We start from the raw sequence: 26,324 nt of genomic DNA, 5'->3' as shown, positions 1-26,324 counted from the left end.
TGTCGTAACGGATTTCAGACAAAATGATGATTTTACTTTCCTCGACATTTTCGCTTGAACTTAACCGACTACCTGCTGGCAAAGGCCAGGAATATTGTCATCTGCGACGTTCAAACGTCCAAGCTTCGAGCGTTGCCTTGGATATGATGGGTACAGTGCGGATGAGTATTAGGGACATGGATACAATGAGGTTCTATGTGTATAATGCAATTGGGTGCGAGGTACGGAATACAGCATGTAGATACAGTCAGATAGAGAAACGAGAATCAATTAAGAAGAAGCCACTAGCTGAAAGAAGTCCGTGGGGTCGAAGACTCTCCCTGGGAAGAGCCATTGCTCAACGTGCTTGACCGATACTGGAAGATATTATGCAACCGTGAAAGTTTGTCTTCAGCGTCAGGCTGCAGCGGTGGACTCGGTCGTCTGACTGACCGGGATGATCGAGGTGATGGTTCGGGTTGCTGAGGGGATGATGGGTCCGCATTTCGGGTTGATTCAAGTTCTACATATACCAGATTTTCAGAAGACAGGGGCGAAATCTCCCGTAAAAAGACTTACTAGTTAAGGTGTCTCCAACTGCAGCATTTCTCTCCTCATCCTCAGCGGCACGACTGGCGAGGGCACGATTGATATATTTCCTGAAGGCAGCGCCTGTGGACTCGAGCAGCTTGTCAACACGCGGTTTTTTGTGTGGGTAAGCCTTGAGGAACTGGTGTAGTTCGGTGATACCTTCTTTATGCAGTGCGCCGGTCGTTTCACTCGATATATGCCCAATTATTGTGAGCAACTGTGCATCGGGATCGGGCTCCTCAGAGGGGGGCGAATATATATTATGACCATTGAAAGAGTCGGGTCGACCGGGAGATGAATTTCTATGGCTAGCAGACGCAGAGGAAGCAGTCGGAGAAATGGCGCGACTGGAGGTTGTAGACAACGGTCGAGATGGCCGATACGCTTCACCTCCGATACGGTTGGAAGGGATGTCAGACGTGCCTCGGGAACTCGAATTCAGGATTCGATACACGTATGGATAAACGATTGTAGCAGACGGGTCGTCAAAGGCAGCGGACAGAAGGTCGTAGACATCATCGCCATAATGTGCTGACAAGTTATTCGTTAGACTTGACGGTAAGGGCGAGTTAAAAAAGCTACTTACCAACAACGTGTTGAATGATTACTTTGATTGTCCTCAAGGGCATATCGCCACAAGGAATTTTATTGGTAGCGCGCGCTCTCCAGTCGTTTGGAGGCACGGACTGTAGGAAATGCTCGATTGTAGGGAATAGCTCTACGGGGTCGAGTTTCTGTTCTGTAAGATCCTGCGGAATACTTCGAGCGAGTTTCCAGACGCATTTCAGAACAAGTTCGGCAACTTTGGCCTCCTTCGATTCAGTTGTTACCCCATTGTGAATGAACGGCTTTACAATTTGTAAGAGCAATGCGAAAAGTGCCCTAGGCGATAAAGCGGAGTTGAGTACAATACACCTCGTTATTGGATCGGTAGGAACTCACCGGAATATTGACATTCTCCTGCCCATGGCAAACATCCGCAAGATGATCATATTTATGAAACGAGAGAGATCCTTCACCTGTTTGACAGAGCTGTCATCGGTCTCTAGAAGTCGAAGCGTTAATTCCTCCAAAAGCGCCGTCAAGATGTCAACGGTGAGAGACTCTGCCAACACAGGATGATCACAGAAATTATTCAAAGTCTGGATCAGATGCTTAGCAAGCCTGAAGTTTTCATCATGCGCTAACGCTTCTGGACGTTCAAAAATGTGGGCCATCTGCAATGTAATGGTTTCGATAAGACCTTCAGTGTGCTCCGCTAGTTCGCTGTATTGTGGTCCGCCAGATGCCCCTGTATTTAAAATGCTCTGAACTTTTTTGAGAGCATCCACACTTCGAATGGGGTCGCTGCTCAGGATACTCGAGATCGTCAACGTGATATCTTCCGGTCCTGCGGCCTGGGCCACGGGGAGTTCAGGTTCATTTGTGCGTCCATAATCTGCGTTTTCTTCGGGATCATGAGGAGGCAGAGAAATCTGGGACGCAGGTTGTGAGAGGTGGGTGCGCGGTCGACCAAGCCGGGATGGTAGACCACTATGAAAGCCTTTGGCAGTGGTTGGTGAAGGAGGAACAGTGGGATGAGAAGGAACAGGCATTTTTGGCGGCCGCGACGGAGACGATGTTCGTACATTGGATAAAGGTGTGGGTGAATCTGAGCGAAGATCATGAGCAGGAGAAGTCGGTCTTCCCGTTTTAGACGGCCCAGAGACAACAGGGCTAGCCGGTCGAGGTACTCCCCCAAGCCTAGAGGTGAAAGCTGGAGATGATGGTCTAGCACTACTCGGTCCTGCGAGGCGGCTGATCTGAGAGGGTACTGGAGCTTCAGCTTTCTCTTGACCACTGGGTCCTGCAACTCGTCGAAGTCTCTCTTCCAATTGAGTCTTATCTTTTGGTGCCAGCGGTCCTACTGATGACCAAACTTTCTCGCCGACAAGAACGTAACCCTCGCTATTACAGAAGCCGTCAGTAACCAACTCTGAATTCTCGCAGCTCCACCAACCTTATTGTCCCTAAAGCTGACTTTCGGACTGCAGAATCTTTATCGGAGATCATTGATGCAACGACGGGGAACGCCTTCGTTGGCTCGCAGGCCGTCATCCCGTATTTCTTCAATAAGTTCCCTAGTTCGTCCAGAGCACCCTGCCTCGTCTTCGCTACCTTCGACTTCAGCCCGTGATCAAGGAGAAGGTGAAATACTCGACTATACGCGTAGATCTTTGGCAGAGACTGAATTATTTGTTGCACGCGAACTCTTGCCTGTTCACGAGCATCTCCTAACTGAGAATCATAAGTATCCCACATATATCCTCATAAGGGACTTGAGGTCATACCTTATGTATCACAGTAGGTATGAAGCAAAGCGCCTCGTTGTCTGTCAGCTGGTAGTTAACGTGACGTAGAAAAGCGATTACGGCTTCGACCAGTTCAAGGCATTTAGAAATTAGGTTGGGTTGGGGTTCATGAAGTTTCATTGACACATATTTGAGCGGAAAATCGAAGTTGGCTAGACACACGGCTTCAGCAGCATCGTCTCCGGCTTGCGCAGCGTTGTATGTCTCGCAGAGCATAACTAATCCAGCGATATGGTTGTTGATGGCATTGTGGTCATGACTGAATAGACGCGAACACAGCTCCTTCGAAGTGTGGGCCTCCATCTGACTTTGTAAAAGATCAGCTAGATCCTTTCTAGTGGGGCCACCTTCGTTGATCCAGCGATTGGTGTCTTTACCACATCTTCCTTTCCGAGCTTCGGAATTCGAGCCGATCAGAGGTAAGGAAGGACCTGGAGATGGGGCCGTTGAAGTTGCTTTGGAGGATGGCAGTGAAGTACCAGGGCGTTTCAGACCTACCAGTGGAGGTTTGGCGACACGAGCTCCAGCAGTCGCAGGAGCTTCGACGGGCGTCTCGGCTCTAGATTCCGGTCGATTACTGCCCAAAGGCAGTTTTCGACGGACGCCTGTCAATTTATTGGCTGGAGGTCTCGGGGCAGCATCCTCCGTGGGACTGGGTGCAGGTGGCTGGACAACGGACGGAGTGGGAGGTTTTACCTTCACTGGAGGGACCGCTGGCGGTGGGGCTGATACAACAGGGATTGCTGCCTGCGTAGGACGTGCTGCTTGGATCAGGGGGACTGCGGTATTGCGAGCTGCTGGTTTCAGTGAGTTGGTCTGCTGCATAACAAAATCGAAGCCTGCAGATGCTATCAAAGTAGGAAGGATGGCTTGCGCGGCTTTTCTAATGTCGCTATTACGATCGTCGAGCGAGCTCACGACCGGTCCCGTCCAATTGCTCAGATCTAGAGATGATGACAACTCGTGCTCCTTGAACCATTCAACAACCCATTTTAGTAATGTTCCTTTCTGCAGTGGGTTGGTAGTCTCTAATCCAGATGTAAGACCTGGGATCATAGAATCCAGTCCCTCGCATGCAATAGCAATTGCGGTCAAAGTTTGAAGGGCAGCATTGCGAATAGGGGCCTTTTGATCGGCCAATACCGTGGCTATAGGTAAAACGAAAAACTTATTTTGCTTTTCGAAAGGCTTGCCCATGCCTGTTGCGATTCTAGCAACGATATCCAGAGCCAGTGTTTGGACGGCCTTGTTCGTGTCGACCACTCGTGCCTTCAAGACTTGCGCTATCTCACCTGGGCGTTGGTAAGTGAATGACGTTTCACACACAAGTATGAAAAGGAAGTACCCATTGTCGGCTTCAGCCGTTTATTACTTCCTTGATCCAGTATGGCCTGAAGTGCCTCCAGTGCTTCCTTCTTAGTTTTCCAGGCATCACTCTTTGTGTCCGCAAGAATTGTCGTTCCCTTTAACAAAGCGTCGATATCGACGCGTGGGAATAACTCATCAAGAGCATCTGCACCCCCGCTTGCACCACCCTTCGAAGTAGGCGTAGACGTCGGCATCGCTGCCACGTCTGCAGAAACACGAATTGGCTCAGGGGGCTCAGTTCCCTCAACTTTATCGAACTCGACTGTGATTGTATTCAACAATTGGGGGTTAAGGTCCTCCAACAGGTCCTTTATACCTGAGAATTTTATGAGCGACCTGCGAGGCATTTTGTTTCATGAAACTCACTAGATCCCGCAAACAGCCTAAGCGTCACTAAAGTTTTGGTTGCACTTGTTCGGACAGTTGCATTAGAGTTTTGGAGTGCAGCTTTCAGAAACTCGATCATACTCCTGAGAGACAATCCCGCAATGCCGAATTCGGTCAGTGCGGAATTGATCCAAGTGATTGCGTCTGCCAACATTTTTGGGGCCTTCTGCTTTGACAGTGAATCGTAGGCTGTCGAATTGAGGTTAATGCAATGTCAAGGGTCGGAATAAGGAGTAAAAGAGGGCCATACCTTGGTTGAGGACGAACTGTAACGACGTCCTCTCGGCAAAAAGGAGAAGTGTGTCACCCGCAGGCTTCTTCAACTTCATATCGCCCAACTTTTCGCTCAGATGAGGCACACAAAGTGCAACGCAAGATCTCCCAAATGTTTTCGACCTCTCCGCCAATAGAGCACACACCCCATAGATCTTCGTGGACACCTGAAAGTTCTTCTCGGCCCATCCTTTCTTCGCCAGCGCCCGAATCACTATCTCAGCGTCTACATCATCAACTATCCCCTCCAGCCAAGGGGTCATTTCGTCCAAAGCTGCTAACCGAGTTTTCCAATTGGCATCCGTGAGATCGGTCATAATATTGGCAGGTATCAAATCGGTGGCAAGAGCCTCAGCATCTTCAGGAGTGTGTTTGTACTTGAAAGTATCGAGTGCACCTGGAGCTGTAGGTGGAGCTGCTTTGGTAGACTTCGCGGCGGCGACAGCAGGCGGCGGTTTCTTCGCGGTTGGGGTTGCGGATGCGGCGGGCAGTGCCGCTGCTCCTCCACCAGTAATCTTTTCCTTCTGAGCCAAGCACTTTCCAATTAGAGCAGTACGACATGGAATTCAGAACGGAACGCACCAAAAGTCTAGCGGGTGGTTTAGCGAGAGGTTTCTTTGGGGGCGCTGTTTGCTCAAGTTCTTCCGCACCAAGTGTGTCTGCGGGTTTTGGAGGTGCCCGTGCGACAACTGGAGGTTTGTTGGATGGAAGAGCCTTCTTCATCGGCGCCGCTCCTGCCGCAGGTTTGGGAGGTGCTGCCTTTGGCGGACCGCCGCCAGCACCAGCCTTACATTTCACAGTCGCCTTCTCATAGGCTTCCTTAATCTTTGCTTTTCTAACGTCCGCGAGTCCTTCAATTACCGCATTCAAAGGCCTTTCTCCGACCATCTTCATTAATGTTCCCATACAAGATGCGGCCTCATTCCGAGCGCCTTCGAAACTGTCCTCAAGTAAAGTCGAAAGAACATCAGCCAGAGGTTTGATCTCAGGCGAGGGGATTGGGGTCTTTGCTGTGGAGAGACATCGACGCAAGAACTTCAATGTTCCTTCCTTCACTTGAGGGTTCTTCGAGGTCAAGGCCGGCTTGAGATCTGGTACGATATCGGCAAGAGTGGTCTTTGAAACATGGTTCAAATATATTTCTCCTATGAAAGAGGACGGATACTTACCGATACAAAAACGGCATCAAGAGCGGCCCCGATAGTGTCCGTGACGTTCGCCTTCCGTTCTTTCAATCTCTCCAACATCGGGGGAACCACGGTCTCCCTATATCGGGCAAAAGAAGTCATCATTCCCTTTGCAAGCGCTTCCATACACGAAGCGGCAGTCATAACACAATTGATATTGGCGTCTCCTTGTATTCTGGTTGCAAGTGCTTTAGCGACCTCTCCAAGTTCAGGTGCCTCTTTAATCCGTGGTGTTGAAGTCAGTAACGTGCTTAATTCGTCTAGAACCTCCTTTCTTTCCTTCCATTTAGCAGACATGAGCGCTGTCGATAAAGTGGAAGGAAGCTTTGGAACGATATCGACAGGTTCAGCAAATGCTCGTGGGTCAAGATCGACGGGTTCATCTACGGATGATGTTCAATGATGTTTAAAGAAAACCCTCAAGGCCGAATATAACAACTCACCGCCAAGGCCAGTATCAACACTACCACCTTCCTCCACATTATCCCTGTCATTAACAGCAGTGCTCTCTACTTCCCTGGCTTGCGCTCTCGTCATCCGCTCCGGTTTGACCGAGCCCTTTCCCTTCCCCTCCTTCTCCATGTTTTCGAATGCCTCTTTTAACTCCTTGACCTGCACAGGCTTCAAATCGTTCAGCCATGATTCGATCCCAGGCCCCAGGTATTGGTATAACACATGCGTCAGAGCAGTTCCCTCTGCTCGTACAGTCTTATCTGTATGAGCAAAAATTTTTGGAAGGGCTTTCAGAACGGGAGGCGGAGAAGTATTCTGTGTTCCAAAAATCCTAGATGAATATAATGTAGGTAAGAAACGCGTGAACATGAAGACGCGTAGCATCCGAGCTCACCGAACGATCTCCTTGATAGCTACAACACACCCAGCGACCGTCTTTGGCTGTTTAGCGGATAAACCAGGCAGTATGTCATTCTAAAAGTAGAGGGAATGCCTATGAGTTACTCGAAGGTTTGCACAAGATCGAAAACCGTACCATTACCCCCGTGCCTCCATTTTCGACTTCAACATATTGAAGAACCAACTCCAATGCTTGCGCCTTGGTACCCGTCCTTGAGGACCCAAAACACTTATCCACCAACGCAGGAACTACACTCTCCCTAGTCTTCGAAGCGTTCTCCCCTGCAAACTTCACTAAAGCCACTAGACATTCTACACCTTTCTCCTGAGCAACCGCATTCGAATCCGTTACAATCTTCTTAAGTAAATCGGGGTTGTTTGTATAGGGTTTGAAAGCAGGATCATCGTCTGATGCGGTGGTTGAGAAGGTTTTTACTAGGGCTTCGTAAGCGCTGACACGAGCTTTCCAGTTTTTGTGAGAGAGACGTTCGGAGATGGTCATGGACGAGAAGTCCTCTTCTGGGGGAGGAGGGCCGTCCATGGCGAGTGTGAGGTGATGGTAGGTCGCGATTCAAGTTGAAGTTAAACGAAAGCTGCCTCTTACACGTGACCTAATCGACTTAATTTTAATCTTCTAATTTTCTTGCCATGACCTAACGCTCTCGCGTTCCAAACGGTGTTACTAATGGTAAAACGACCTGGGCACTTTCCTCAGGTATGCCTTCTTGATGCTTTGTTTATCCTGAGACTACTAATCAATAATTTCAGGGTAGTAGGAAAAAGGCAAAGCTAAGGACCAGTAGTACGCAATCCGCTAAACCTCACAAACGGAACGACAAAGGCAAAGGGAAGGAACGAGCAGCGGATAGGGATACTATCCCTATTCCAGTTGACAACGATGAATATGACGAGAAGGACGAAGCCATTCTCTCTGATCAGGACTTAGACGTTCTTGAACAATATGGAACCGCGGCTGGTTTCCTTGGTCACCTTGACCGCAAAGGACTTTCTAGGTGCGTCCCTCAACAGGTTGTTACTGCTTGGCGTAGGAATCTCAAGTCTTTCGCAGGAGTAAAAAAGAAACACGTAGACTTCATCAACTCAATAAGCCTATTAAGAAAGCACTCGTCGACGATGATTTACCTTCCATCGAGTCTCACGACGAAGATGACGGAGATTGGAGTTCAGACATTGGTTCAGATGGGCAGGACAAAGAAGATGACCACTATCTTTATCCTGGAGGCTCGGATTCAGACGCCGAAATGCCTTACGAACTCGCCCTTCGTGAAGTTCGCACCGAACCCAGGCAACAGGAAAACCGCGGTATTCAACGGTTGCCTATCAAACTTGCTGATGGGACTATCCAAAACACCGGCTGGAGAGCAGCACAAAAAAGATGCGAAGACGAGGAAGATGAGGAAGACGAAGAGGGGGAAGAAAATGTCGAAGACCTTGCTCCTCCGAGAGACACCGTTGCAACGGGTGCCAGGTTTGGTCGCCCTGCAGTTATTGATGTTATTAGTACCAAATCCAGAAAGTTGCGAATCCAAGGAGCTAAAGAACAAATTGCCAGTATATGTCAGGATATTATGGCTGAACCTGAGAATTCAGTATGTTCCTTTGTCATTCTCACTGATCGACACTGACCGTCCACCTCTTCCTTGCAGATTGGCCTTCTCAAACGCCTTCACACTTTCTCTCTTCCCTCAATCTCCTCCCCTACTCACCCAGATCCCTTACCCAACGACACAATCATCCGAAAACTCTCCGTTCTCTCCCAGTTGGCTGTCTTCAAAGATATTGTACCCGGATACCGAATCCGTGCGTTAACGGAAAAAGAAAAGACTGAAAAGGTTAGTCAGCTTGTAGCTCAAACTCGAGAATGGGAACAGGGACTGGTAGGAGCGTATCAGGCGTATTTGAGATTGTTGGAAGGGGAGCTGAAAGGTGTGTGGAAGGAATTTTTAAATTTAAGTAGGGGGGCATCGTTGATTTACTTTTCTTTGAATCTTCTTCACCTCTCCTTGGCTCAGCTCACTCAGACCTTGCCGAAAGCGCTCTCAAATGCATATGCACACTCCTCACTGAACTCACCCATTTCAATTTCCGAGTTAATCTCATGAGCTGCGTCGTGGCTCAGTTGAGTAAAAGGACTAGGAACGAGGTGTGCATTCCGTTCCGCACCTTCTTTTCTACATGTACTGAGATTTATACGCCTCAGTCGTTCGACCTTTGCCTCACCTCTCTCATTCGTGTTTTCCGAGCCGACACTACCGGTGCCGCCTCTCTTGAGGTTGTCCGATTACTCAACCGCATGATCAAAGAAAAACGATACAACGTCCATCCCGCGGCTATTTCATGCCTTTTACATCTACGTCTCAAGACCGAGCTGGGAGGTGTGAGGTCTTCTAGCTCCAAAGCCAGCAAAGAACAGGCAAACGACAACAAGAAAAGCCGGGATAAGAAGATGAGGGGCAAGAAAGATGAGGTTCATTTGAGCAAGAAAGCGGTGAAGGCGCTCAAGGAACGAAAGGAGATTGAAAAAGAGTTCAAGGAAGCAGAGGTCGAAGTTGATAAAGAAGAACGTGCCAATACTGTATGTTCTTCTTTCCCCGTCATCTAATCATTTATTAATCTTTGGCACGAATAGCACACGGAAACCCTCAAACTAGTCTTCGTCCTTTATTTCTCCATCCTTAAAAACCCTGGGTCCAAACGTCTCTTACCGGCAGCGTTGGAGGGCATATCCAAATTCGCACATTTGGTCAATATCGACTTTTTTATGGATTTGATGAAGGTGCTCAAGGAGTTGATCGTTTCTGAAGACGTGGAGGAAGATGACGGGCAGGGCGTGGAGGAGGCAGTAGAAAAGAAGTTGTTATGTATCGTTACTGCGTTCGACCTACTTTCTGGACAGGGTAAGCTTTCATAGCTTTTTCTTTTCCCTATTATAGCTTACAACCTTTGTTGAAGGTGAAGCTCTAACCGTCGACCTTACCGACTTTATCACCCACTTGTATGCGCTTATACCATCTCTTATTGTTTCCTCCTCCACCTGCATGCAAGACAGCCTTCTACGTGCTCTCAACCTCATTTTTCTCCCGCGACACAACCACGCCAAGCCCCACCCCAGTTACAGGACCGCAGCGTTCTCCAAACGACTTTTAACAACATCCGTTCATCTTCCCTCCTCCATGACCCTCAAGATTCTAGAGTTTATCCGTAATCTGGTCGCCCGAGATCCAAATTTGCTTTCTTTACTCGGGGACGACGAAGACGGTGATGGGGTAGCAGGAGGGATGTACAATGCCACGGTTGACGATCCAGAGTTGGCTAATGCATTGGGTGGGAAAGGGGGAAGATGGTATGAGTTGTATCTGCTGAGAGAGAGACATTGGGATACGAAGGTCAGGGAGGAGGCGGGGAGGGTGCTAGAGATGGGTGGGGGGAAATAGCACACACTACTGATGCTGGACCAAAAAAAACAACCAGTTTACTCGGCTAGACGAAGGAATCTCGTCACACGTCTCTTTCGTTTCCATTTTTTTCTTTCTGATCGATAGTGCTTAAAACCTTGGCGGGTACTTTACGATTGTGGTATGGATCAACATTTTGTGATCCAATGGGCGTATGGCGGGTTAGTTGCTATGAGGTATTGTGGGTATACACCTCCCACTACGGTACGTGTAAGTGGCCGGGTAGAGTCCATGAGGTGCCACCCCCTGCGCCGGCGTCCACAACGTAGACCGCCTGTACTGTGTCGGGTCCTTCGGTATCCTACGGGGTCCATAAAAAGGCCTAATGATAATCAGGATCGGTCCAGGCAGTGAGACAGAGGCGCATGCGAACTCTTCGGAACAGATCTTCTGCAGGATCGCAGGCTGCACGTAGGTTCCAAGCGGTGCTTCAGTCCTTTGGCTGGCAGGCCCATATCCACCATTGCACCATTGCATACGCTGCAGTAGGACCAAATTAACCTGGTGGGGTTCCTGAACGCGTGGATACTTCTCAAAGCCGGTGAACAGAAGGCTGGTTCCCTACTGTCTTCAAGATCATGATGACTGATTAGTTTTCCCGTCGCGGAAGGTACAGAGCTCAGACTATGTAAAGCGTACTGTGATTCGGGACTCCTGGACTCTGGAATCCCGCAGGCGCTTCATCGCCAATAATCGCAAGAATGCATTCTCCGGAGTTGCTCTTTCGCTGAAAGTTTCAGTACGCCCGGGGATGTCGGGAACAGGTCATCCGAACACCCGAATACCCGACTGCTGGACAGCCTTGACAGGACCGGCCACCGAGGAGCTTCGGACGACAAAGACAATTAACACACCGGTCCCAGTCATTCCCAAATCAACCGGTTCCCACGCTGTCTGGCAACTTGCGAAGCGAACTAGCCCAACAACGCGCAACTTTGATCGATCGCGTCAACGGCTACCGAACTAACACGCAAGAACAAGAAATCACAGAAGAGAAAAGATCCACGTTCAACATTGAGTTTGGTAAATACGACTAGATGATATAGACTGGCTGTAACATAACCACAAGAATATACTGTAACAATTATAACATACGCGATACAACAGGTACATCCAAAGTTCTGGGAATTCAAAAGTCAAAAAATATTCCTGGGGAGAGAAGAGAAAATGTCTATTTGCGGAACAGCTGTGAAGCTTCAACGCGTCAAAAGAAAGGAGAGGAGGCAAGTAATCAATCCACATAGTAATACAATCCACATTATCGTACAACACACAAAGAAGGATAAAAGGGAGATTTACGAATAATTATAGGTCGAAAGGGTAGGTTGCATCTGTTGATGGTGATAGAGTTCCGTATGTGCCTGCGGATGAATACGTGTATGAGGAAGGGTGTGCGGGAAGTGACTCGAATTCGAGAACGGCGATTGCGAGTTCGGATTCAACGATGCCATACCCAATAGTGGTGAAGGCGCCGGTACACCTTCCCCGGACTCTCCCGAAGAAGAGGACGACGTCGACGACAGTTGGAACAAGCTTCCACTCCATGGTGTCGACGTCGACGAACCGTTGACATTCACAATGTGATACTGCGACGCCGGTGGGCTGCCGGGGTTGTACGTGGCTGGAGGCGATCTGGTAGTAGTGCTGGAACTGGAGGTATGATAACGGTCGTATCTGACCACCTTGGCCTCTGGAAAATCAGCGTTCCTGTCCAGTTCGTACATGATGTAGAGCAACGGTTGTACTTTCTGATTCTGGACGTCAACAGGAATCAAAGATATTTCCTGTGTGAGGCTTGTACGTTTGGCTACAGCAATGACCGCATCAGCACAGAACTAGAGGGGGGAAAATCCGCGAATGACTCACCCGGATCAAACCATCTACACGTCGTCAAATTGCTCATAGGTAAGATCACCTCTGAAACGTCTTGATCCTCTGATTTGACAACGCGCATCTCATCCATCTCTTCCAAAACCTTTCTCCCATCAACGTAGACTTTTGTCGTACATTTCACCCGTCCGGTAAAGGAAGTAATTCCCACTGAACCCGTGAAACCCTGGAATAGCCCAGATGATGTGGGTGGTGGGACACTTAATCTAAGTTTTATGACTGCTGGAGGGGGTGTAGGACAAGTCGGGGGTAAAAGGCCGTCGATTTTGATATGGAACGGTGTCATCTGGGAGGCTTGGAGGGTTATGCATGTTGCTCTCAGTGGTGAGGCGTTCGAAAGAGAGAGATAATCGGTCGGAATAGGACTGGAATGGACAGATGTAGGCGGACTGGAGGGAAGTGAGGAAGAGCCTGGAAGCGATGATGAGCTGGAGCTGCTCGGGGAGTTATTGGTATGATCCAAAATAGCTTCGTCCGCGCCTGCTACGAGATGATACTCTGGCTCGCCTTTCCACATGTTTCGTAGAACCTGAAGATGACTGGCCACTTGTTTTTTAGATCTCTCGATGCCCTTCTGCTGTAAGTACTCGACGAGGAATTGATTCCTCCACCGAGACCTTCCACCTGAACACGACGCCCATGGAGAGTTCCAGTAAGCTTTGAGGCCCTCGACAAAGACGTGTTCTACGGATTCAGGCCATACTTCAGAGCCAGAGCCGTCTTTGAGAAGTTTGCGGTGCTTGCGTTGGGGAGTGAGAGTGCTTTTGGCGGGGGACATGGGGGAAGCTAGGGCGTTCGGTGGTACGGGAATGAGTGGTTTATAAAGCTATTATGTGCTAAAGTCGGGTGGCAAGATCCGGAAGGACGGACCCAGAACAGTGGATTCCTTCAAGAAACCATATGGTGTGTCTAGATCCCAGATTTAATATGTGACAATATAATATTTTTGTGTGACACATGTGACAGCGCTAATGGCCCTCTCGTTGACACAGAAATGGCTCAGTGAGAACATAGGCCAGTATACCAATGCTCAGCTCGTCTATAACCATGTCGACAATGCTCTACAGCATCTACCGACTCTAAGAATCAGGTCGGCGGTCTACACTTACGATGATGGACGGACGATGTTGTTGCTCTGTATACATGGTCTACTTCCGATAAAGTTTAAAGGGAACGAATACAATATCCCAATCAACATCTGGATTCCAAAAGGCTACGCAGAGGAACCGCCGATTGTGTATGTTGTTCCTACTAGCGACATGTTGGTCAAGGTTGGGAAGACCGTGGATCACAGCGGGAGGGTTGATGTCGAGTGGACTGCGAGGAGTGGTGAAAAGGCAAGGCAGAGTACTACTGTCGACCTCATCAACAATCTTAGAGAACGTTTCGGAGTCGATCCACCCGTCTACGCGAAACCGCGTCCAAAATCAACGCCTACATCGACCCATACAACGCCCGCGACACCGACGCCTCCGAGGACAACGACGACTACGCAATCGATAACTTCAATTAGAGCAACACCTCCCCCACCACCGCCGCCGCCGCCACCACCCCAATCTCGGAGGATTCACCAACCCCAGCCTCAGCAGCCCCATCCGCCACCACCTCCACCACCACCACCACCTCCTCCTCCTCCTCCTCTTAGTATCCCACCCCTTAACATTCTCGACTCTGACGAACCTCCACTTCCAACTGTCGCAGCCGTGCGGCCACCACGTCCTCCCAACCCATATCTCCTCTCGCTTCACGCATCCCTTCACGAAAAACTCACTTCAAGTCTCTCCAGCCTTCAGACTTCCCTCTCGGACGACGCTGACCGTCTTCGCACCATCCAATCCCAACTTCTCTCCGGTCCACCAGCCATTGGCGATGAACAATCCCGTCTGAATGCCGTCAAATCCGTGTGTGACGTGGTCTCGAACAGATACAGCGAGGCGATAAACCAAGCAGAGAACAATATTCATCTACTCAAAAGACACGGTGAACCAGAAGTGGATCAGTTGGTGTGTAGTACTGGAATCGTTTACAATCAGTTAGTTTTTCTTTTGTCTTCTTTGTGGTTTAGGCGCGCTAAGGGTTGATCGCAGGCTGGTGGATCTGATCGCGGAAGACAATGCGATTGAAGATACCATATACCACCTACACAGAGCGCTGTGCACTGCTCAGACCCCGATGGATTTGGACAAGTTTCTGAGGCACACACGGATCTTGGCAGAACAGCAATTCATGAAACGGGCGTTAGTTGAAAAGATTCAGCAGGGATTGCCTCATCGCGTTTGGTGACGGTATGTACTTACCTATATCTCGATGTGTACGTACTTTTGTGGAAAACCCAAATCTTTTTGTCTTCCTGACCCTCAAATTCCGAGGTACACCCTGTTTTTTTCATAGGCGGGTAGCCCAAATGATTTCCCATGACAAGCCGGGTTCCTAGCGTGGCAGAGTAGTCCTCGAGTGAAAAGTTGCCTTTTGGGGTTTGACCCAGGAGGTTGGCGCACACTGCGGGAGCCCCAGCCTGCAGTATAGAGGATCCAGGGTTGTTTCCCCTCCTCCTCGATGAAATACTTGCCTTTTCCAGTTTCTTTTTTCTTTTCTTTGTTCTCCAGTTTCTGTTGGTCACGGACCGGCGTGCGCCTGCTCGTTCCTATCGTGGGAAGTCCTCCAGAGTTTCACAAAAGAAGTGACCCGGTGCTCTGACAAATACAGCTGCAGCTTTGACGTTCCGGTTCCGAAGTAGCGCGCCACGTACTGCAGCTAGCTCTTCATTTGCAGGAAGTAATCTGTGTGTCAGTGTTCTCGCTTATACCTCGCCTGCTATAATTGTACAAAACGTACGCGATCCTTTTCGCCTTTTCCAACAAATGGTCTTCGCGGGCATTGGCGTAAGTCTAAAACCTAAACCAATCCAGGCAGTTGGGTCGCGTTTTATCATTCAGTTCACTTATTATTAATAGTTCTACTCGGGCCAGAAGTACAGCTTGAATACAAGGTACAAACTACCTTGAAGGTCGATCTATTTTCGTGCGTCGGGATTTCCTTCCAAGACGATTCACTAACTCGATTATTTACCACCACGGAGCGCCCGACTTCTGAGGCTGCAACCAGGGTATTTCAACAACACCATGGACGAAGCTTCCTTATGAGTCATAGTGTTGTTCTCTTCGGTGCATCACCCTAGCGGAATGTAGGAACATTTTCACTGTCTTTTGTACGCCCTCGGGGGTCCAAAGGTCAATGTCAACGCTATCAATCAGCCCACCACCATACTTAGATCTCTCATTCAGACCGACGTCATGAGAGCACTGCTAGGTAAGTTCAAATGTTCTATGTAAAGTGTGCCGTCTCCTACTAGCATCACAAAGCCGAGTGTTTCGAATTTCGGAGTTCCCACGTTGAACCTCTTGACTTTGAAAGCTCCTATCTCCCCTACATCCACTCTAGTCCCTTGTGTCCTCTCATCTACCCGCGTCTTTCTGGAGACTAGTCTATCAAGTGTTTTGAAATTAGAGCTGGCGTTTTGTGGATGAAACAAGCCCTCGATAAACAAGGCTCCGATCATCGAGTGTTTGTTCTACCCAAAGGATCCTACAATAGACGCCTTTTCAACATTTATGGCCCATGATTCTTAATGGTGGTGTATTTCGTCCCAAAAGAAGACTAGCAGTTGATTCCGTGTAGCTAGTAAAGGCGGCGTCATCCCTGCACCACGGGAGGGCCCCAGGAAGAAACAGAATCGGCCAGAGCTCGCCCAGTGGAAGGGAAAAGTCAAGAGATACAGGTCCCCATGGAACTACTCTACCTAGTCAGACCTCCCAAGTTTCTTAGAGCCGAATCACATTTGACATGTGTACAATGCCCATTCCCGTTCCCGCTTTCACGGAACATACTACGCCAAGGGCTTACCAAAAACTGTAAACTTTGGAGAAGAGGCTTTGAATCCTTAGCAACCGACGGTAAAAGCTTCGGAGACTGGAAATGACAGAAAGTAGCTTGGATGAAAACTCCGGGTGAAATTCGAAATGAACTAATACTCTTGAGACGTTTGCTACGGTCTCGTACTAATAGTGGAGTATATTACCTGAGTCATAATGAGACTTGCCAAACGTCACTCTACTAGTAGTAGGTTGGGAACAAGTGATTTAGAGGGACCGCCTTCCGGGGTTTGCCTCGTTGAAGGGCGTGTGTCTGAGCGGCGGAGTGCTTCTCAATGCAAACAGTAACACAAGAAGGAATTGGGATTCATATCGACATTTTTGGACTTGTGCGCTTCATCCAAAGTAAGCCAGATTCGTAGTATCCTAAGGGTCGAATGATCCTAGTAGACGGGACTCATATAATATCGTCGACGTAGCATTGTTGTTTTTTTTTTCGTGAGGTATCTATTGGGAGCCTGAGAGACTTCTCTCAGATGCATGTAGAGGCCCCGCGGATGCCAAGTGGATGCAGACTCGGGACAAGTGATTTGGACCAATGTAGGGCATATACCGAAGGGAATCGGGATGGTGAATGCACTGACACGAGAAAGATTCTTAGTGAAATGCACAAAACGTAGCGAGTAGTAAACGTTATGCTCCGCAGCCATCCGCCCAGCGGATCGGGAAGAGAAAAAGGATTAGAATTAGCGATACATCTGGAAACCGCGCTAATACAAAACAATCGTAAGCCCATGTTATCAGTTGTCATTAGACAACGGAGGAGAAAAAAGGGAGATAAGATATAGTGAAGTAGCCGCATTGCGACAACTCGGAACAACCGAAAAAGAAGAAAAATCGCGACAGATACAGATAGAACACGGCAAGAGACAAAGGCGAAAAAAAACTCGGATGTCTCAATCTCCCACCCGATCCACCTAGGACTCCCAGGCGACCGCATCATGAATTCTCAAAGGGGTACCCGGAGCACCCAACCCAGTCGTCCCAACCCACTGCCATACCCTCATATGATCTCCTCCTTTGACCTCCTCCTCATTTGCTCTCACATTCGCGTTCTCCTCAACAACCCTCTCAACCTTCGCCCATAGCCTTTGCCTAGTGTTCACATCATGTTCTTCCTGTAGCACCAGATCACGCAGCTGCAATGAAGACAAATAAGGTTGGGGAACAGAAACGGGATCAACGTGATGCGAGAACTCCTGGCGGCGGAGAGTATCAAGTGCGAGTTGGACGAGTCCTGCGACGCGTTGGTTCTCGACTTGACGTCTGGCACGCCTAGAGCGTGAGAGGAAAATAAAAACGAAGAGGCTGACGGTGCCTGTATAGAGCGCTATGTGAGCTCAGAGGATGGGCAGAAAGTATAGCATCATACCAAATACAGTCATTCTCCAAGCTTCCCAAACTTCGCGTGATTGTACTTTAACTTGACAATCCCATGTTAACATCGGAGACTTGTGAGCAAGATATCGTTCGCCCCTGCGCGTCAACAGACAGGTTTAGGAGTCAGAAACCAGGCCAAGACGAAAGAATCACTTACTTCGTATCTTCTCCGATCAGCATACCACCCCACTGAACGAGTTGCTGTACAGCTTCCTGGAAAATATCATCAAAATTTGGTACATCTCCACTTGGTCTGAACCTGTCCTGCAACTCTTCCAGGGGCACACCCCATCTCCTTGCCTCGCCTCCTTCGTCTTCCTTGACACTCCTCTCCCTTTCACGATAGCACAATCTCGTCCCACGTTCCAGAGCCAAAGCCTTCTCAATCGCCTTTCCTAGCGCACCGATGTGTTTCTTTCGCCTTGGATCCTCGACGCAACTCGGTACTACTCCTACGCTCCCAAGCCCCGGTAACCCATCCGTCACGAGAGATATAATTTTCCACGCCATGTCCTCCGGACGTACTTCGTTCAAAGTCGAAAGGGAGAGAGAAAGATTCGCGTTGGTAGGATCCGTTGACGGGGGCAACAGAAATGACAGTGGGAAAGGTGGCTTGAGGATATAAGGCTTTTCGCAAGCAATGGCATGTCCAGAACACACGGCATGTTCAGGACAAGACGTACACGTGTGTAGGAAAGGTAGCAGCGGTACGGGAGGGCAAGCAGGGGAATTGGGATCATTTGCAATAAGATGGCTACGGTTTTCAGCATTACACGCTTCGATAAACGTCCTTTCTGATTTCAGCTGCTCTAAACGAGCGTTAGTGCTGCTTCCGGGATCGCAGTAGCCAATTGACGAATTCTCAATCTTGTGTTGGTAGACAACGTAGGAGCCAAGACTAGCGAGGAGATAGATTACCAGACGGACAATAAAGGACGTTGGCTTGACGTCGTCCTCTATCAAGACTTCATCCACAGGAATGGAAGCAACTGGTCGGCCTCCTTCAGCAATGCGTTTCTGAACAGCAACGACTTGCGTCTGATCCATTCCTTCAGCCTCCCCAGCTTCGGCATTATCATCTTGTCCCTCCTCGTTATCGTCATCAGCAGTGTGAGGATCGAGCCCTTCCGTCATCTCATCGAGGGTTTCGTGGTCATGATCTGGGACACCGTGCACTGGTTGGTCAAATTGCGGAAGTGGTCGTTGAGCAGGTGGTGCCTCTTTAAGCGGCGAAGGAGGGCTGTCGACGAAGCTTGCCCGTGGCAGCCTTCGATTCGGGGCTGGCGTACGAAACATCGGAATATTCGGTTCGAAATTAGACTGGGGAGGTGAAAATGTATGGGGGATATGTTCCTTCGGAGGAGATCCTTGCGGTGGGGCGGACATCGACTTCCTTGACTTCCGCGGGACGACGGAGCTACGTCGGGCATTGCGAATAGGCGAAGGTCGCGCCGGAGAAGACGATTCTGCTCCCGACTGGAAGATATTGTTATCTTCCCAGCCACTGTCATCCTACAAGTCAAAGGGATTGTTGGGTTGTACTTGTGCCAACAAGAAAAGAACTCACTGGTTGAGAAACGCGGCGATTTTGTCCGCCTGACACATCGGTCTAGAAATACGACTGATGTGAGGTTTAATTATCAGTAATATGGTCATCATGTTTACCGTCTTCTTGGTTCTTCCGACTTTCCTAACAGGTAGGTCTAATTCTTCGTGTTCACTTTCTTCGTCAACAGTGGGTTCCGCAGGGAGTCTTGCTGATTTCGAAACCCCTCCAAGCCTTGGTTGTGCGGACGATCGTCGTCTCTTCGGCTATTCGAAGGTAAACTTTAATTCACGCACGACAAGGAATGACGTCGTACAGGTTCAGGTCGCACAGGTGAGGTTTCCCGCTCTTCAGATGGAGCCCTTGAAAGGCGCCTAGATGTGCGTCGTACAGTGGTCGTCGTGCTCTGTAAAAGAATATACGGCAATGAGATTAAGATACTCAAAAACACACTCGAGGCGCGCCTTTCTCCTGGTGAGGGGCTCTCCCGTCAATCCATCCGTAATCCCATCATCACTTGCAATGCTATTCGCCTTTTTGATCCTATCTTTCTTGAACCTTGATGCCTTTCGTTTGACTTCTTCATTAAAGACTTGTATCAATTTTGGTTTGGAGTAGGGCGTCGGGTATACGATGTTGTGGTAGCCTAGGATACCGAGGAGCTGAGAAATAGTGAGTGTAGAGGGCTCAAAATCCGGTTCGAGGTATTCGCCCAAAGCAATTACTTGGGCAGCTGTGAGCCGCGACATGAGAGCAGGTGGCAAGTTGACAAGTTGAGAGCCAAATTAAGTCATGCCAGTGATCAACAAGAGTCGAGCACGTGTTGTGACATGTATTGGCCTGTCACACGCTGGCGACGCTACCCGACCTTACCCGACCGATCGCGACCAAGTCACCAATTATATTCTTATATACATGGTCTGGCTACATATACACCTTCAATTCTTCGTACTGATTTGTGAAATTTCACGAGAGCTTGGGTCGGAATAAGGTATGACTCCCGAACCATTTCCCTTTGACCTGGAATTACAAGATGAGTCTGAATTGTCAAACAGCAGTATGGACGTTCCATACCATGAAGTTCCAGTACGCTGAGAATAAATTTTAGTCAACAGCCTCACAAATATGGCGTCGTCGCTCACCTGGCATGAACACATCCTTTCATTGTATGAACGGTCGTTAGAGCAAAGTCATTATGATACATATAAGTGCAACTTACCTTTTTGAGATGATAGAAGAATCTGTAGAAGGAATTATACCCTTTCATTCGACCACAAAAAAACCGAGACTTACCGGTTCGGATGTGATTGATTCATCCAGGGGAACGTTTCTTTCGGCTCCAGCCCGTATTTGAATTCAGCAAGTAATAATTGACCATACCCCGTAAGGAGCTGAAAACCCATTTCAATCAGACAAATCCATGCTGGGAAACATGAGGAACGCACCGGGCAGCTTGTGTACCCGTCGTACTTTGCATTCGCTACTTTCCCGGTATCCATTAATGTAAACAGGTTCTCTGTTAGAATAGGTGCCTGGGCAGTGATCGCAGCAGCGGTTTTAGACGTTGGGAGCGATGAGCAATCACCCAATGCGAAGATATTGCTGAATTCGGGTTTGACATGTTGCATGGTACCCTGGTCAACTTGAACCCAGCCAGCGCTGTCAACGATGGGTGAATCCTTCATAAAGTCTAGAGGCCCCATCGGCGGCGTTACATGCAGTGTAGTGTAGTCAACGTCGACGGTACTCCCATCTTCTTTCTTGAATGTGGCCTTGTGGTTTGGCGAATCTACCTTTACCAAGTTGTGTTTGAAATGTCCACCAACATCACGCTTAATACGTATGCCGTCGAGAACTTCCGAGTATTTCTTGACACTAAACATGGTAGGCATTCCGGTGTAGAAGTCGACTTTGATGTTGGGACCACGAGATGTTTTCTGGAATCGGTCCCATGCCATCCACATAATCTTTTGAGGTGCTATTCACGAGTGTTGGTAGGACGGGGTGGGAAAAACGAATACAACTCACCACCTGCACACTTTACAACACCAGCTGGCTGGGTGAATAATGCGTTTCCAGACCTTAGACTCTCGATATCATTCCAGACTTTATCGCAGGTATCGTAAGAGTAAATGGAAGAAACTCCAGATGACGAGTCTAACAAGGCCTCCTTGAGGCCAGGGATCGAGCTCCAGTTGGTTTGAAGGCCGCTGGCGACGACGAGGGTATCATACGAAATGGATCGCCCGGAAGTGGTGATAACAGTAGACTTGTCGGGAACGAATGTCTTCACGTTTTCGGAAATGTAGCTGATGTGCTTGGGTATGATAGAAGCCAACGGGCGGCGGGTATCGGTCTTTGCGCGTAGCCCAGAGCCGACGAGGGTCCTGTTAATTCAAGAGACTGAATAAAAAGGTGCCAGCTTCAGCCCAGTGTCAGGTAGCGTACCATCCTGGCTAGAGACCGCGTGAGGTAAAAAAGTGAATGGCGTGGGCAGATTTACGCACTTGGTAGTAATGAAACTCTGCAGAATCTAGAACAGCGATATCTTCATGGTTCAGAGACTTTCCAGCAGCTCGGAATCGATGATATATTTGATTTGCAACAGAGAGTCCACCACTGCCTTGAGGAACATCAACGTGCACCTCATGATGAAGGACGTGTTAATGAAGCGTACCTGCGCCGACCACGACGACTTTGAATCTATCGGGATTAGCTGATGTGCTGGAGAATCTCATTGCTAAGCATGTAGAGGTCAAGGGGAGTTTTCGAGCGGCCAACATGATAAATCTTCAAGAGGGTTCTGAGGGAAGAAACGGAGTAGCTTTGACATTTTGAGGGTGCCGGGTATAAGTTCGTCATGATGGCACAATTCTAACGCGGGTCCGCGAGCGCGTGAGCTTCCTTTCCTTTTCTACCAGTTAGCCAGTAACCCTTCTCATTCCTCGTCGTCGTCGTTACCCGTCAGCTCTTCCAGCAGGACTGGACTTGTTCTCTTCTCTTCAACTGTCCCTTGTAATTATTTTTTTCTCTTCTCATGTTGCCTGCCAATCCTCGTGCTGGCGGCCTACCCTCCAACCCTCGCTCCAATGGCCCTGGAGGCCGACGATACGGAAGAGAACGAACTAGTCGAGACGAGGACCCTCCTGCAACGTCTGCACGTCCTTCACGCTCCTTTAGACCCACAACGCCTTCAGCTCGTGGTGAAGCATCGCGCAGATCTAATGACTCTTCTGGGTCTTCTTCCTCTGTGACATCATCTGGCTCTTCTTTCCTCGGTCGCATACAAAATGAGACCTCCGGTTATGCATCATCGGTCACAACTGCTGAATGTGATTATGAGGACGAAAATCGTAAAGTGAATGGTCGGGAACGCGTTCAGGGTACACGAGCTCTTTCCTTGTTTCGTTTTTGTATATACTGACCATGGTACGAACATGCAGAGGACGGATCTGCCCAGACTGCAGGAGAAGGCTACGGACAGACAATATGGAGTCGTGTGGCTACTGCGGCCAGCTCTTTGACAGTGAACGTTAGCAAAGCGTGGGCTACTAACATCGCTACTTATGCCGGAGAGGGTATGTTATTAAAGTTGATCTCCCAGTGTGTTGCCTGACATGGAGATAGAAACACCTCCTGGTCAGGAATCGCGTTTAACCAGGGCAATGAAGGCTTATCACGTCGAAAAAGCTCGTGATCCAGCAGACCTACCAACGTGGTTGTTTGATGAGCATGAGCGTAGGGTTCGGAAACCAGACGCGGAACCACCTTCCTCAGCCCCGCGAGGATTGCGAGATGTCTACGATGCAGCGACCACGCCAGGTCCTACTCATCCAGCACCCCGCAAAGGCACTGATCGGCTGAAGGCATTGCGAGAGGGGAAGAGAGCAGAGCAGATTGAACGACTACCTGAGGCTCGTAAAGCTCGGGTGGGACTCCCAGGGGGACCAGCACGGAACAGACGAGTGTGAAGCAACGGATCACGTGTCATGTAGCTATGTAGGATCTGTGTATCAAATCTGTGTATCAGATCTGTACACAGCTCATGTGAATGTGGAACCAGAACTTTGGGTTGCTATGTTGTGGTCAGCCTGACACCGCAAACGGCCACCCTATATAAATCTGCGACGTGGCCGTCTGATTCAGATTCCTCTCATCCCCCACCTTCTTCGTTCTTTTCTGTTCTCTATTTTCAAGTCGAGTAGATCCTCGACTACATTCTTTTTTTCGGTCAAGCAAGTCCTGAGGCATGTCTTTTGCTCTACACCATTTTCTGAACTAACCCTATCCTAGATCACTCTCTTTGAAAGAGAATCCGCAAACCTCCAGGGAGGATATTTAGTCGACAGTCAACTTTTTACGACACACACCTCAACGGTCCTATATCACTCTTTATTCTACAATGGTTCTCTTAAGATCGGTCTTCGTCTCCGCTGCCCTGCTTTCGGGTTTCGTCTCTGCCCTTCCCACGTATGGTGATTCATCAGATGAAGTCCCCGTCTCCGCCCCCGATGGCACTCCTACCTCGGAGCCCGCTATGTCCACCTCAGCTGCAGGCTACGGGGGTTATACACAGGAGGGATATATGACAACCTCCTCTGAAAAGTCTGAACAGACAATGACAAATGACAAGATGGAATCCTCGATGATGGAGGAAAGTTCTTCCATGATGTACGAGACGATGCAGCAGGAGTCCACATCCACCTCTAGCTCGTACGAATCCATGCCCACGTACGGCTCTGGCAAATCTGATTGGGGTTCTGGTTACGATGACTGTGTCCAGAGTTCGTCTTCACTCCCTGTTGACCCTTTTTTTTGACACTGATGTTGTCTGTTGAAGAATGTGTGGCCACTTATGGTGCCCCCCCGGCAACCTACCAACCAACTGCAACTACCGGTAGCGAGGGCAGCTCGGGTTCTGGCTCCACTGTCACAGTTATCGTTGCACCAACCCAGGGTGTCTTACGTTTCGTTCCCGCTGCCGTCAATGCTTCTGTTGGCACTACCATCAAGTTCATGTGGGGAGCAGGTCCTCACACCGTCACCAAGGGTTCTGCCCTCCTTCCTTGCAACAAGAGTGCTGAGGCTCCAGCTTTCACTTCTGGTCAACAGGAGAAAGGCTTCGTTTGTATGTACCCATACTTTACATTCCGTCAGCACGATCTCACGAGCCACTTCAGACAACCAAGTCGTCAATGATACCAAACCTACCTTCTACTTTTGCGGCGTTCCGGGTCACTGTCAAAAGGGTATGTTTGGTATGATGTAAGTTGTTGTCGGGGTATCCCTTCTCGATCTTCTGCTGATATCGTTCCTTCAAGCAACCCTACAAGCGATGCGGGCGCTGCTACCTCCGTCGGCGGAATGATGCAGTCGATGATGGCTAATGTACGTCGTCCTACCTCAACAGTAAACCAACACTGAATTTCGTTTCCAGAACTCTGACCTCCGGGCCTATGCCACTTACACGAGCAACATGACTCAAGGAAAGCCTGGCTCGAACTGGGGCAGCAACATCAGCCTCAAGGAAATCCCCGAGTGGGCACAACCGGAGGTCGCGTTGAACGTCATGTACACTCGTAACCTCCTTGCGATGAACCCTGATATCATTAAGGCGGATGGCACTGTCGATTTGTCTTCTGTCACCAGCACTCCTTTGATGATTCCTCAGGACATTGGCAGCCAACTCGATGCTGCTGGCAACACCAACTCAGGCGCGGCTGGAAGCAGCCAGGCACCAGCTTCAACCGGAACAACGTCTGGAACAACGTCTGGAACTGCTCCTGGTGCCCAATCAACCACCAACAGCGCCTCTACCATGGCCTCACCTAAGGTCTTGGTTGCTGTGATGGCTGTCGTCGCTACGTTCCTCGCTCTGTAAATGAGCGGATTACTTGATTTTGGCTAGCCTAGAGATATACCGACTATTGGACTCTGAGGACATGGTAGAATTTACACTATATACCATCGTTGGACTGTTTACTATTTTTCACTTCTTCCCGTCTGCTTTTTGTGATCCTTTTACTCTACAATACCTTTACTTGATAGGTAGTGAGTGACATTGCTTGAATGCGATTGAGGTTTGACACCCCGTTCTACATATCAAAGATTTCATCAATTGCGTTCCTCCTCTTGGTTTGCCGCTGATCCTGTGTTTGGGGTTTTTGAACTTGTACAGCAACCCCTACTAAAATTAACCTCAGCACCCTAAAAATAATTCGAACTCACGTGGCAGCGATAATCTGTCTGATGGTGGTGCTGGGGTGCTGTTCAAACATGATTGATTGATTTGATCGCTCGGGAAGAAATTGTCGGTCTCTTGGATGAGGGTATTGTTTACATAAATGGACTGCAAACGTAAAACTGCAGAGTTGACGTGGTTGAGGGAATCGTACAAGTCTGATGTCAATAGCGCTAGTCTGGATACCATGGACAGTATGATTAAGATGACGTGGATAAAAGCTCCGGATTGCATTTCTAGCGAGAGGATCCTAAACGTGCTATTGTCAGTGTTCAGAGGAGCAGACTTCACAGAATGCAAATTCACCTGTATGTTTCCTGCAACCTCGCTCGCCCCTGAGCATATGCGTCAGTCCAATATATATAAGAGTACAGGCCAAACTACACACTTCGTCAAGGAGTTTTGAAAAGAGCGTACATTCCTCCGTTATACGCAGAACAAAGGCTTTGTCCGGATAATGTGTCCAGGAGCCTTTCAATAGCTTGGGACTAATGACAGATTAAGCGTTTTGCCCACTGAGGAGATACTGTTTGAAATTTTTGAACTCACTTGTCTTCACGACAGAAACTCGTTCTTAGCGCGTCCAAAAAAGGACCAAGTCCTATCTGTTCAATTCGCCTTCCAAACCTTCTTGTTTCGACAAGACGCCTCCAGAATAGAGCAGAGCGATGCTGATTTTTACTTTTATAATAAATTCGTTCGAGGATCTTCAATTCAGTCTCGTAGGAAGACAAAGTCGTGCGAAGCCGTTTGGAGCAAGTTTTCAGGTCTTTCAGTATAGAATCGACACCGGAATGGTAGACTTGAGGCAGAGAGGCTCTATCTCTGCGTGTTAGAGGTGCGATGCGGGTCCTCATTGATTGAAAAGTAT

The 26,324-nt window shown here is 49.0% G+C and overlaps 9 protein-coding genes across 9 annotated transcripts; 4 read left to right on the top strand and 5 right to left on the bottom strand.

Moving 5' to 3' along the window:
* Positions 1 to 129: 129 nt before the first annotated feature.
* Positions 130 to 7,584, bottom strand: E1B28_008785 (uncharacterized protein). The gene is made up of 14 exons (XM_043153615.1): positions 7,125 to 7,584; positions 6,984 to 7,063; positions 6,580 to 6,920; positions 6,119 to 6,519; positions 5,532 to 6,065; positions 4,927 to 5,473; positions 4,656 to 4,865; positions 4,267 to 4,605; positions 2,901 to 4,213; positions 2,570 to 2,847; positions 1,513 to 2,517; positions 1,157 to 1,452; positions 559 to 1,101; positions 130 to 502 (listed from the first exon to the last, which is right to left on the bottom strand). Exons 1-14 carry the CDS (start codon positions 7,527 to 7,529, stop codon positions 285 to 287), a joined length of 6,510 nt encoding a protein of 2,169 aa, XP_043008899.1. The 5' UTR covers positions 7,530 to 7,584; the 3' UTR covers positions 130 to 284.
* A 21-nt stretch (positions 7,585 to 7,605) lies between these two features.
* On the top strand, positions 7,606 to 10,773 carry E1B28_008784 (uncharacterized protein). Its single transcript, XM_043153614.1, has 8 exons — positions 7,606 to 7,703; positions 7,757 to 8,001; positions 8,058 to 8,598; positions 8,656 to 8,935; positions 9,022 to 9,152; positions 9,210 to 9,584; positions 9,639 to 9,906; positions 9,962 to 10,773. Exons 1-8 carry the CDS (start codon positions 7,674 to 7,676, stop codon positions 10,441 to 10,443), a joined length of 2,352 nt encoding a protein of 783 aa, XP_043008898.1. The 5' UTR covers positions 7,606 to 7,673; the 3' UTR covers positions 10,444 to 10,773.
* A 675-nt stretch (positions 10,774 to 11,448) lies between these two features.
* Positions 11,449 to 13,156, bottom strand: E1B28_008783 (uncharacterized protein). The gene is made up of 2 exons (XM_043153613.1): positions 12,331 to 13,156; positions 11,449 to 12,271 (listed from the first exon to the last, which is right to left on the bottom strand). The coding sequence occupies exons 1-2, from the start codon at positions 13,130 to 13,132 to the stop codon at positions 11,760 to 11,762; spliced, it is 1,314 nt and encodes a 437-aa protein (XP_043008897.1). The 5' UTR covers positions 13,133 to 13,156; the 3' UTR covers positions 11,449 to 11,759.
* Positions 13,157 to 13,325: 169 nt separating this feature from the next.
* Positions 13,326 to 14,704, top strand: E1B28_008782 (uncharacterized protein; the record flags this gene model as incomplete). Its single annotated transcript, XM_043153612.1, has 2 exons — positions 13,326 to 14,386; positions 14,442 to 14,704. 2 exons carry the CDS (start codon positions 13,326 to 13,328, stop codon positions 14,635 to 14,637), a joined length of 1,257 nt encoding a protein of 418 aa, XP_043008896.1. The 3' UTR covers positions 14,638 to 14,704.
* A 2,188-nt stretch (positions 14,705 to 16,892) lies between these two features.
* On the bottom strand, positions 16,893 to 19,978 carry E1B28_008781 (uncharacterized protein). The gene is made up of 7 exons (XM_043153611.1): positions 19,677 to 19,978; positions 19,529 to 19,618; positions 19,332 to 19,478; positions 19,234 to 19,275; positions 17,824 to 19,178; positions 17,659 to 17,762; positions 16,893 to 17,604 (listed from the first exon to the last, which is right to left on the bottom strand). Exons 1-7 carry the CDS (start codon positions 19,959 to 19,961, stop codon positions 17,204 to 17,206), a joined length of 2,424 nt encoding a protein of 807 aa, XP_043008895.1. The 5' UTR covers positions 19,962 to 19,978; the 3' UTR covers positions 16,893 to 17,203.
* Positions 19,979 to 20,093: 115 nt separating this feature from the next.
* Positions 20,094 to 22,091, bottom strand: E1B28_008780 (uncharacterized protein). The gene is made up of 10 exons (XM_043153610.1): positions 21,890 to 22,091; positions 21,720 to 21,835; positions 21,661 to 21,668; positions 21,241 to 21,599; positions 20,658 to 21,190; positions 20,506 to 20,603; positions 20,432 to 20,453; positions 20,355 to 20,370; positions 20,287 to 20,303; positions 20,094 to 20,232 (listed from the first exon to the last, which is right to left on the bottom strand). The coding sequence occupies exons 1-10, from the start codon at positions 21,993 to 21,995 to the stop codon at positions 20,179 to 20,181; spliced, it is 1,329 nt and encodes a 442-aa protein (XP_043008894.1). The 5' UTR covers positions 21,996 to 22,091; the 3' UTR covers positions 20,094 to 20,178.
* Positions 22,092 to 22,249: 158 nt separating this feature from the next.
* Positions 22,250 to 23,183, top strand: E1B28_008779 (uncharacterized protein; the record flags this gene model as incomplete). Its single annotated transcript, XM_043153609.1, has 3 exons — positions 22,250 to 22,595; positions 22,656 to 22,790; positions 22,840 to 23,183. 3 exons carry the CDS (start codon positions 22,250 to 22,252, stop codon positions 23,181 to 23,183), a joined length of 825 nt encoding a protein of 274 aa, XP_043008893.1.
* A 431-nt stretch (positions 23,184 to 23,614) lies between these two features.
* Positions 23,615 to 25,093, top strand: E1B28_008778 (uncharacterized protein; the record flags this gene model as incomplete). Its single annotated transcript, XM_043153608.1, has 5 exons — positions 23,615 to 23,996; positions 24,053 to 24,340; positions 24,393 to 24,477; positions 24,534 to 24,600; positions 24,650 to 25,093. The coding sequence occupies 5 exons, from the start codon at positions 23,615 to 23,617 to the stop codon at positions 25,091 to 25,093; spliced, it is 1,266 nt and encodes a 421-aa protein (XP_043008892.1).
* A 236-nt stretch (positions 25,094 to 25,329) lies between these two features.
* On the bottom strand, positions 25,330 to 26,315 carry E1B28_008777 (uncharacterized protein). Its single transcript, XM_043153607.1, has 4 exons — positions 26,003 to 26,315; positions 25,842 to 25,941; positions 25,760 to 25,788; positions 25,330 to 25,703 (listed from the first exon to the last, which is right to left on the bottom strand). The coding sequence occupies exons 1-4, from the start codon at positions 26,308 to 26,310 to the stop codon at positions 25,412 to 25,414; spliced, it is 729 nt and encodes a 242-aa protein (XP_043008891.1). The 5' UTR covers positions 26,311 to 26,315; the 3' UTR covers positions 25,330 to 25,411.
* Between the last annotated feature and the right edge of the window lie 9 nt (positions 26,316 to 26,324).

Source organism: Marasmius oreades, chromosome 5 (assembly GCF_018924745.1).
Source record: "Marasmius oreades isolate 03SP1 chromosome 5, whole genome shotgun sequence".
NCBI classification, from domain to species: Eukaryota; Fungi; Basidiomycota; class Agaricomycetes; order Agaricales; family Marasmiaceae; genus Marasmius; species Marasmius oreades.
This window is presented reverse-complemented; position numbering and strand designations above follow the sequence as displayed.

Bases quoted from the DNA above. Each gene is read 5' to 3' on its own strand.
- E1B28_008777 (XM_043153607.1), bottom strand. From the start codon at position 26,310: ATGAGGACCCGCATCGCACCTCTAACACGCAGAGATAGAGCCTCTCTG. The intron at 25,942-26,002 runs GTGAGTTCAAAA...ATCTGTCATTAG, and splicing joins AGTTTCTGTCGTGAAGACAA to TCCCAAGCTATTGAAAGGCT. The intron at 25,704-25,759 runs GTGAATTTGCAT...TAGCACGTTTAG, and splicing joins AGGTTGCAGGAAACATACAG to GATCCTCTCGCTAGAAATGC.
- E1B28_008780 (XM_043153610.1), bottom strand. From the start codon at position 21,995: ATGTTGGCCGCTCGAAAACTCCCCTTGACCTCTACATGCTTAGCAATG. The intron at 20,604-20,657 runs GTGCGTTCCTCA...ATGGGTTTTCAG, and splicing joins ACGGGTACACAAGCTGCCCG to CTCCTTACGGGGTATGGTCA. The intron at 20,454-20,505 runs GTAAGTCTCGGT...TTCCTTCTACAG, and splicing joins AATCAATCACATCCGAACCG to ATTCTTCTATCATCTCAAAA.
- E1B28_008785 (XM_043153615.1), bottom strand. From the start codon at position 7,529: ATGGACGGCCCTCCTCCCCCAGAAGAGGACTTCTCGTCCATGACCATC. The intron at 7,064-7,124 runs GTACGGTTTTCG...CTCTACTTTTAG, and splicing joins ATGGAGGCACGGGGGTAATG to AATGACATACTGCCTGGTTT. The intron at 5,474-5,531 runs GTGCGTTCCGTT...TGCTTGGCTCAG, and splicing joins AACCACCCGCTAGACTTTTG to AAGGAAAAGATTACTGGTGG.
- E1B28_008783 (XM_043153613.1), bottom strand. From the start codon at position 13,132: ATGTCCCCCGCCAAAAGCACTCTCACTCCCCAACGCAAGCACCGCAAA. The intron at 12,272-12,330 runs GTGAGTCATTCG...TCATTGCTGTAG, and splicing joins GTGTAGATGGTTTGATCCGG to CCAAACGTACAAGCCTCACA.
- E1B28_008781 (XM_043153611.1), bottom strand. From the start codon at position 19,961: ATGTCGCGGCTCACAGCTGCCCAAGTAATTGCTTTGGGCGAATACCTC. The intron at 19,619-19,676 runs GCGCGCCTCGAG...ATTCTTTTACAG, and splicing joins AGCCCCTCACCAGGAGAAAG to AGCACGACGACCACTGTACG. The intron at 19,479-19,528 runs GTACGACGTCAT...ACCTTCGAATAG, and splicing joins CACCTGTGCGACCTGAACCT to CCGAAGAGACGACGATCGTC.
- E1B28_008784 (XM_043153614.1), top strand. From the start codon at position 7,674: ATGGTAAAACGACCTGGGCACTTTCCTCAG. The intron at 8,002-8,057 runs GTGCGTCCCTCA...AGTCTTTCGCAG, and splicing joins GACCGCAAAGGACTTTCTAG to GAGTAAAAAAGAAACACGTA. The intron at 9,153-9,209 runs GTGTGCATTCCG...TATACGCCTCAG, and splicing joins GTAAAAGGACTAGGAACGAG to TCGTTCGACCTTTGCCTCAC.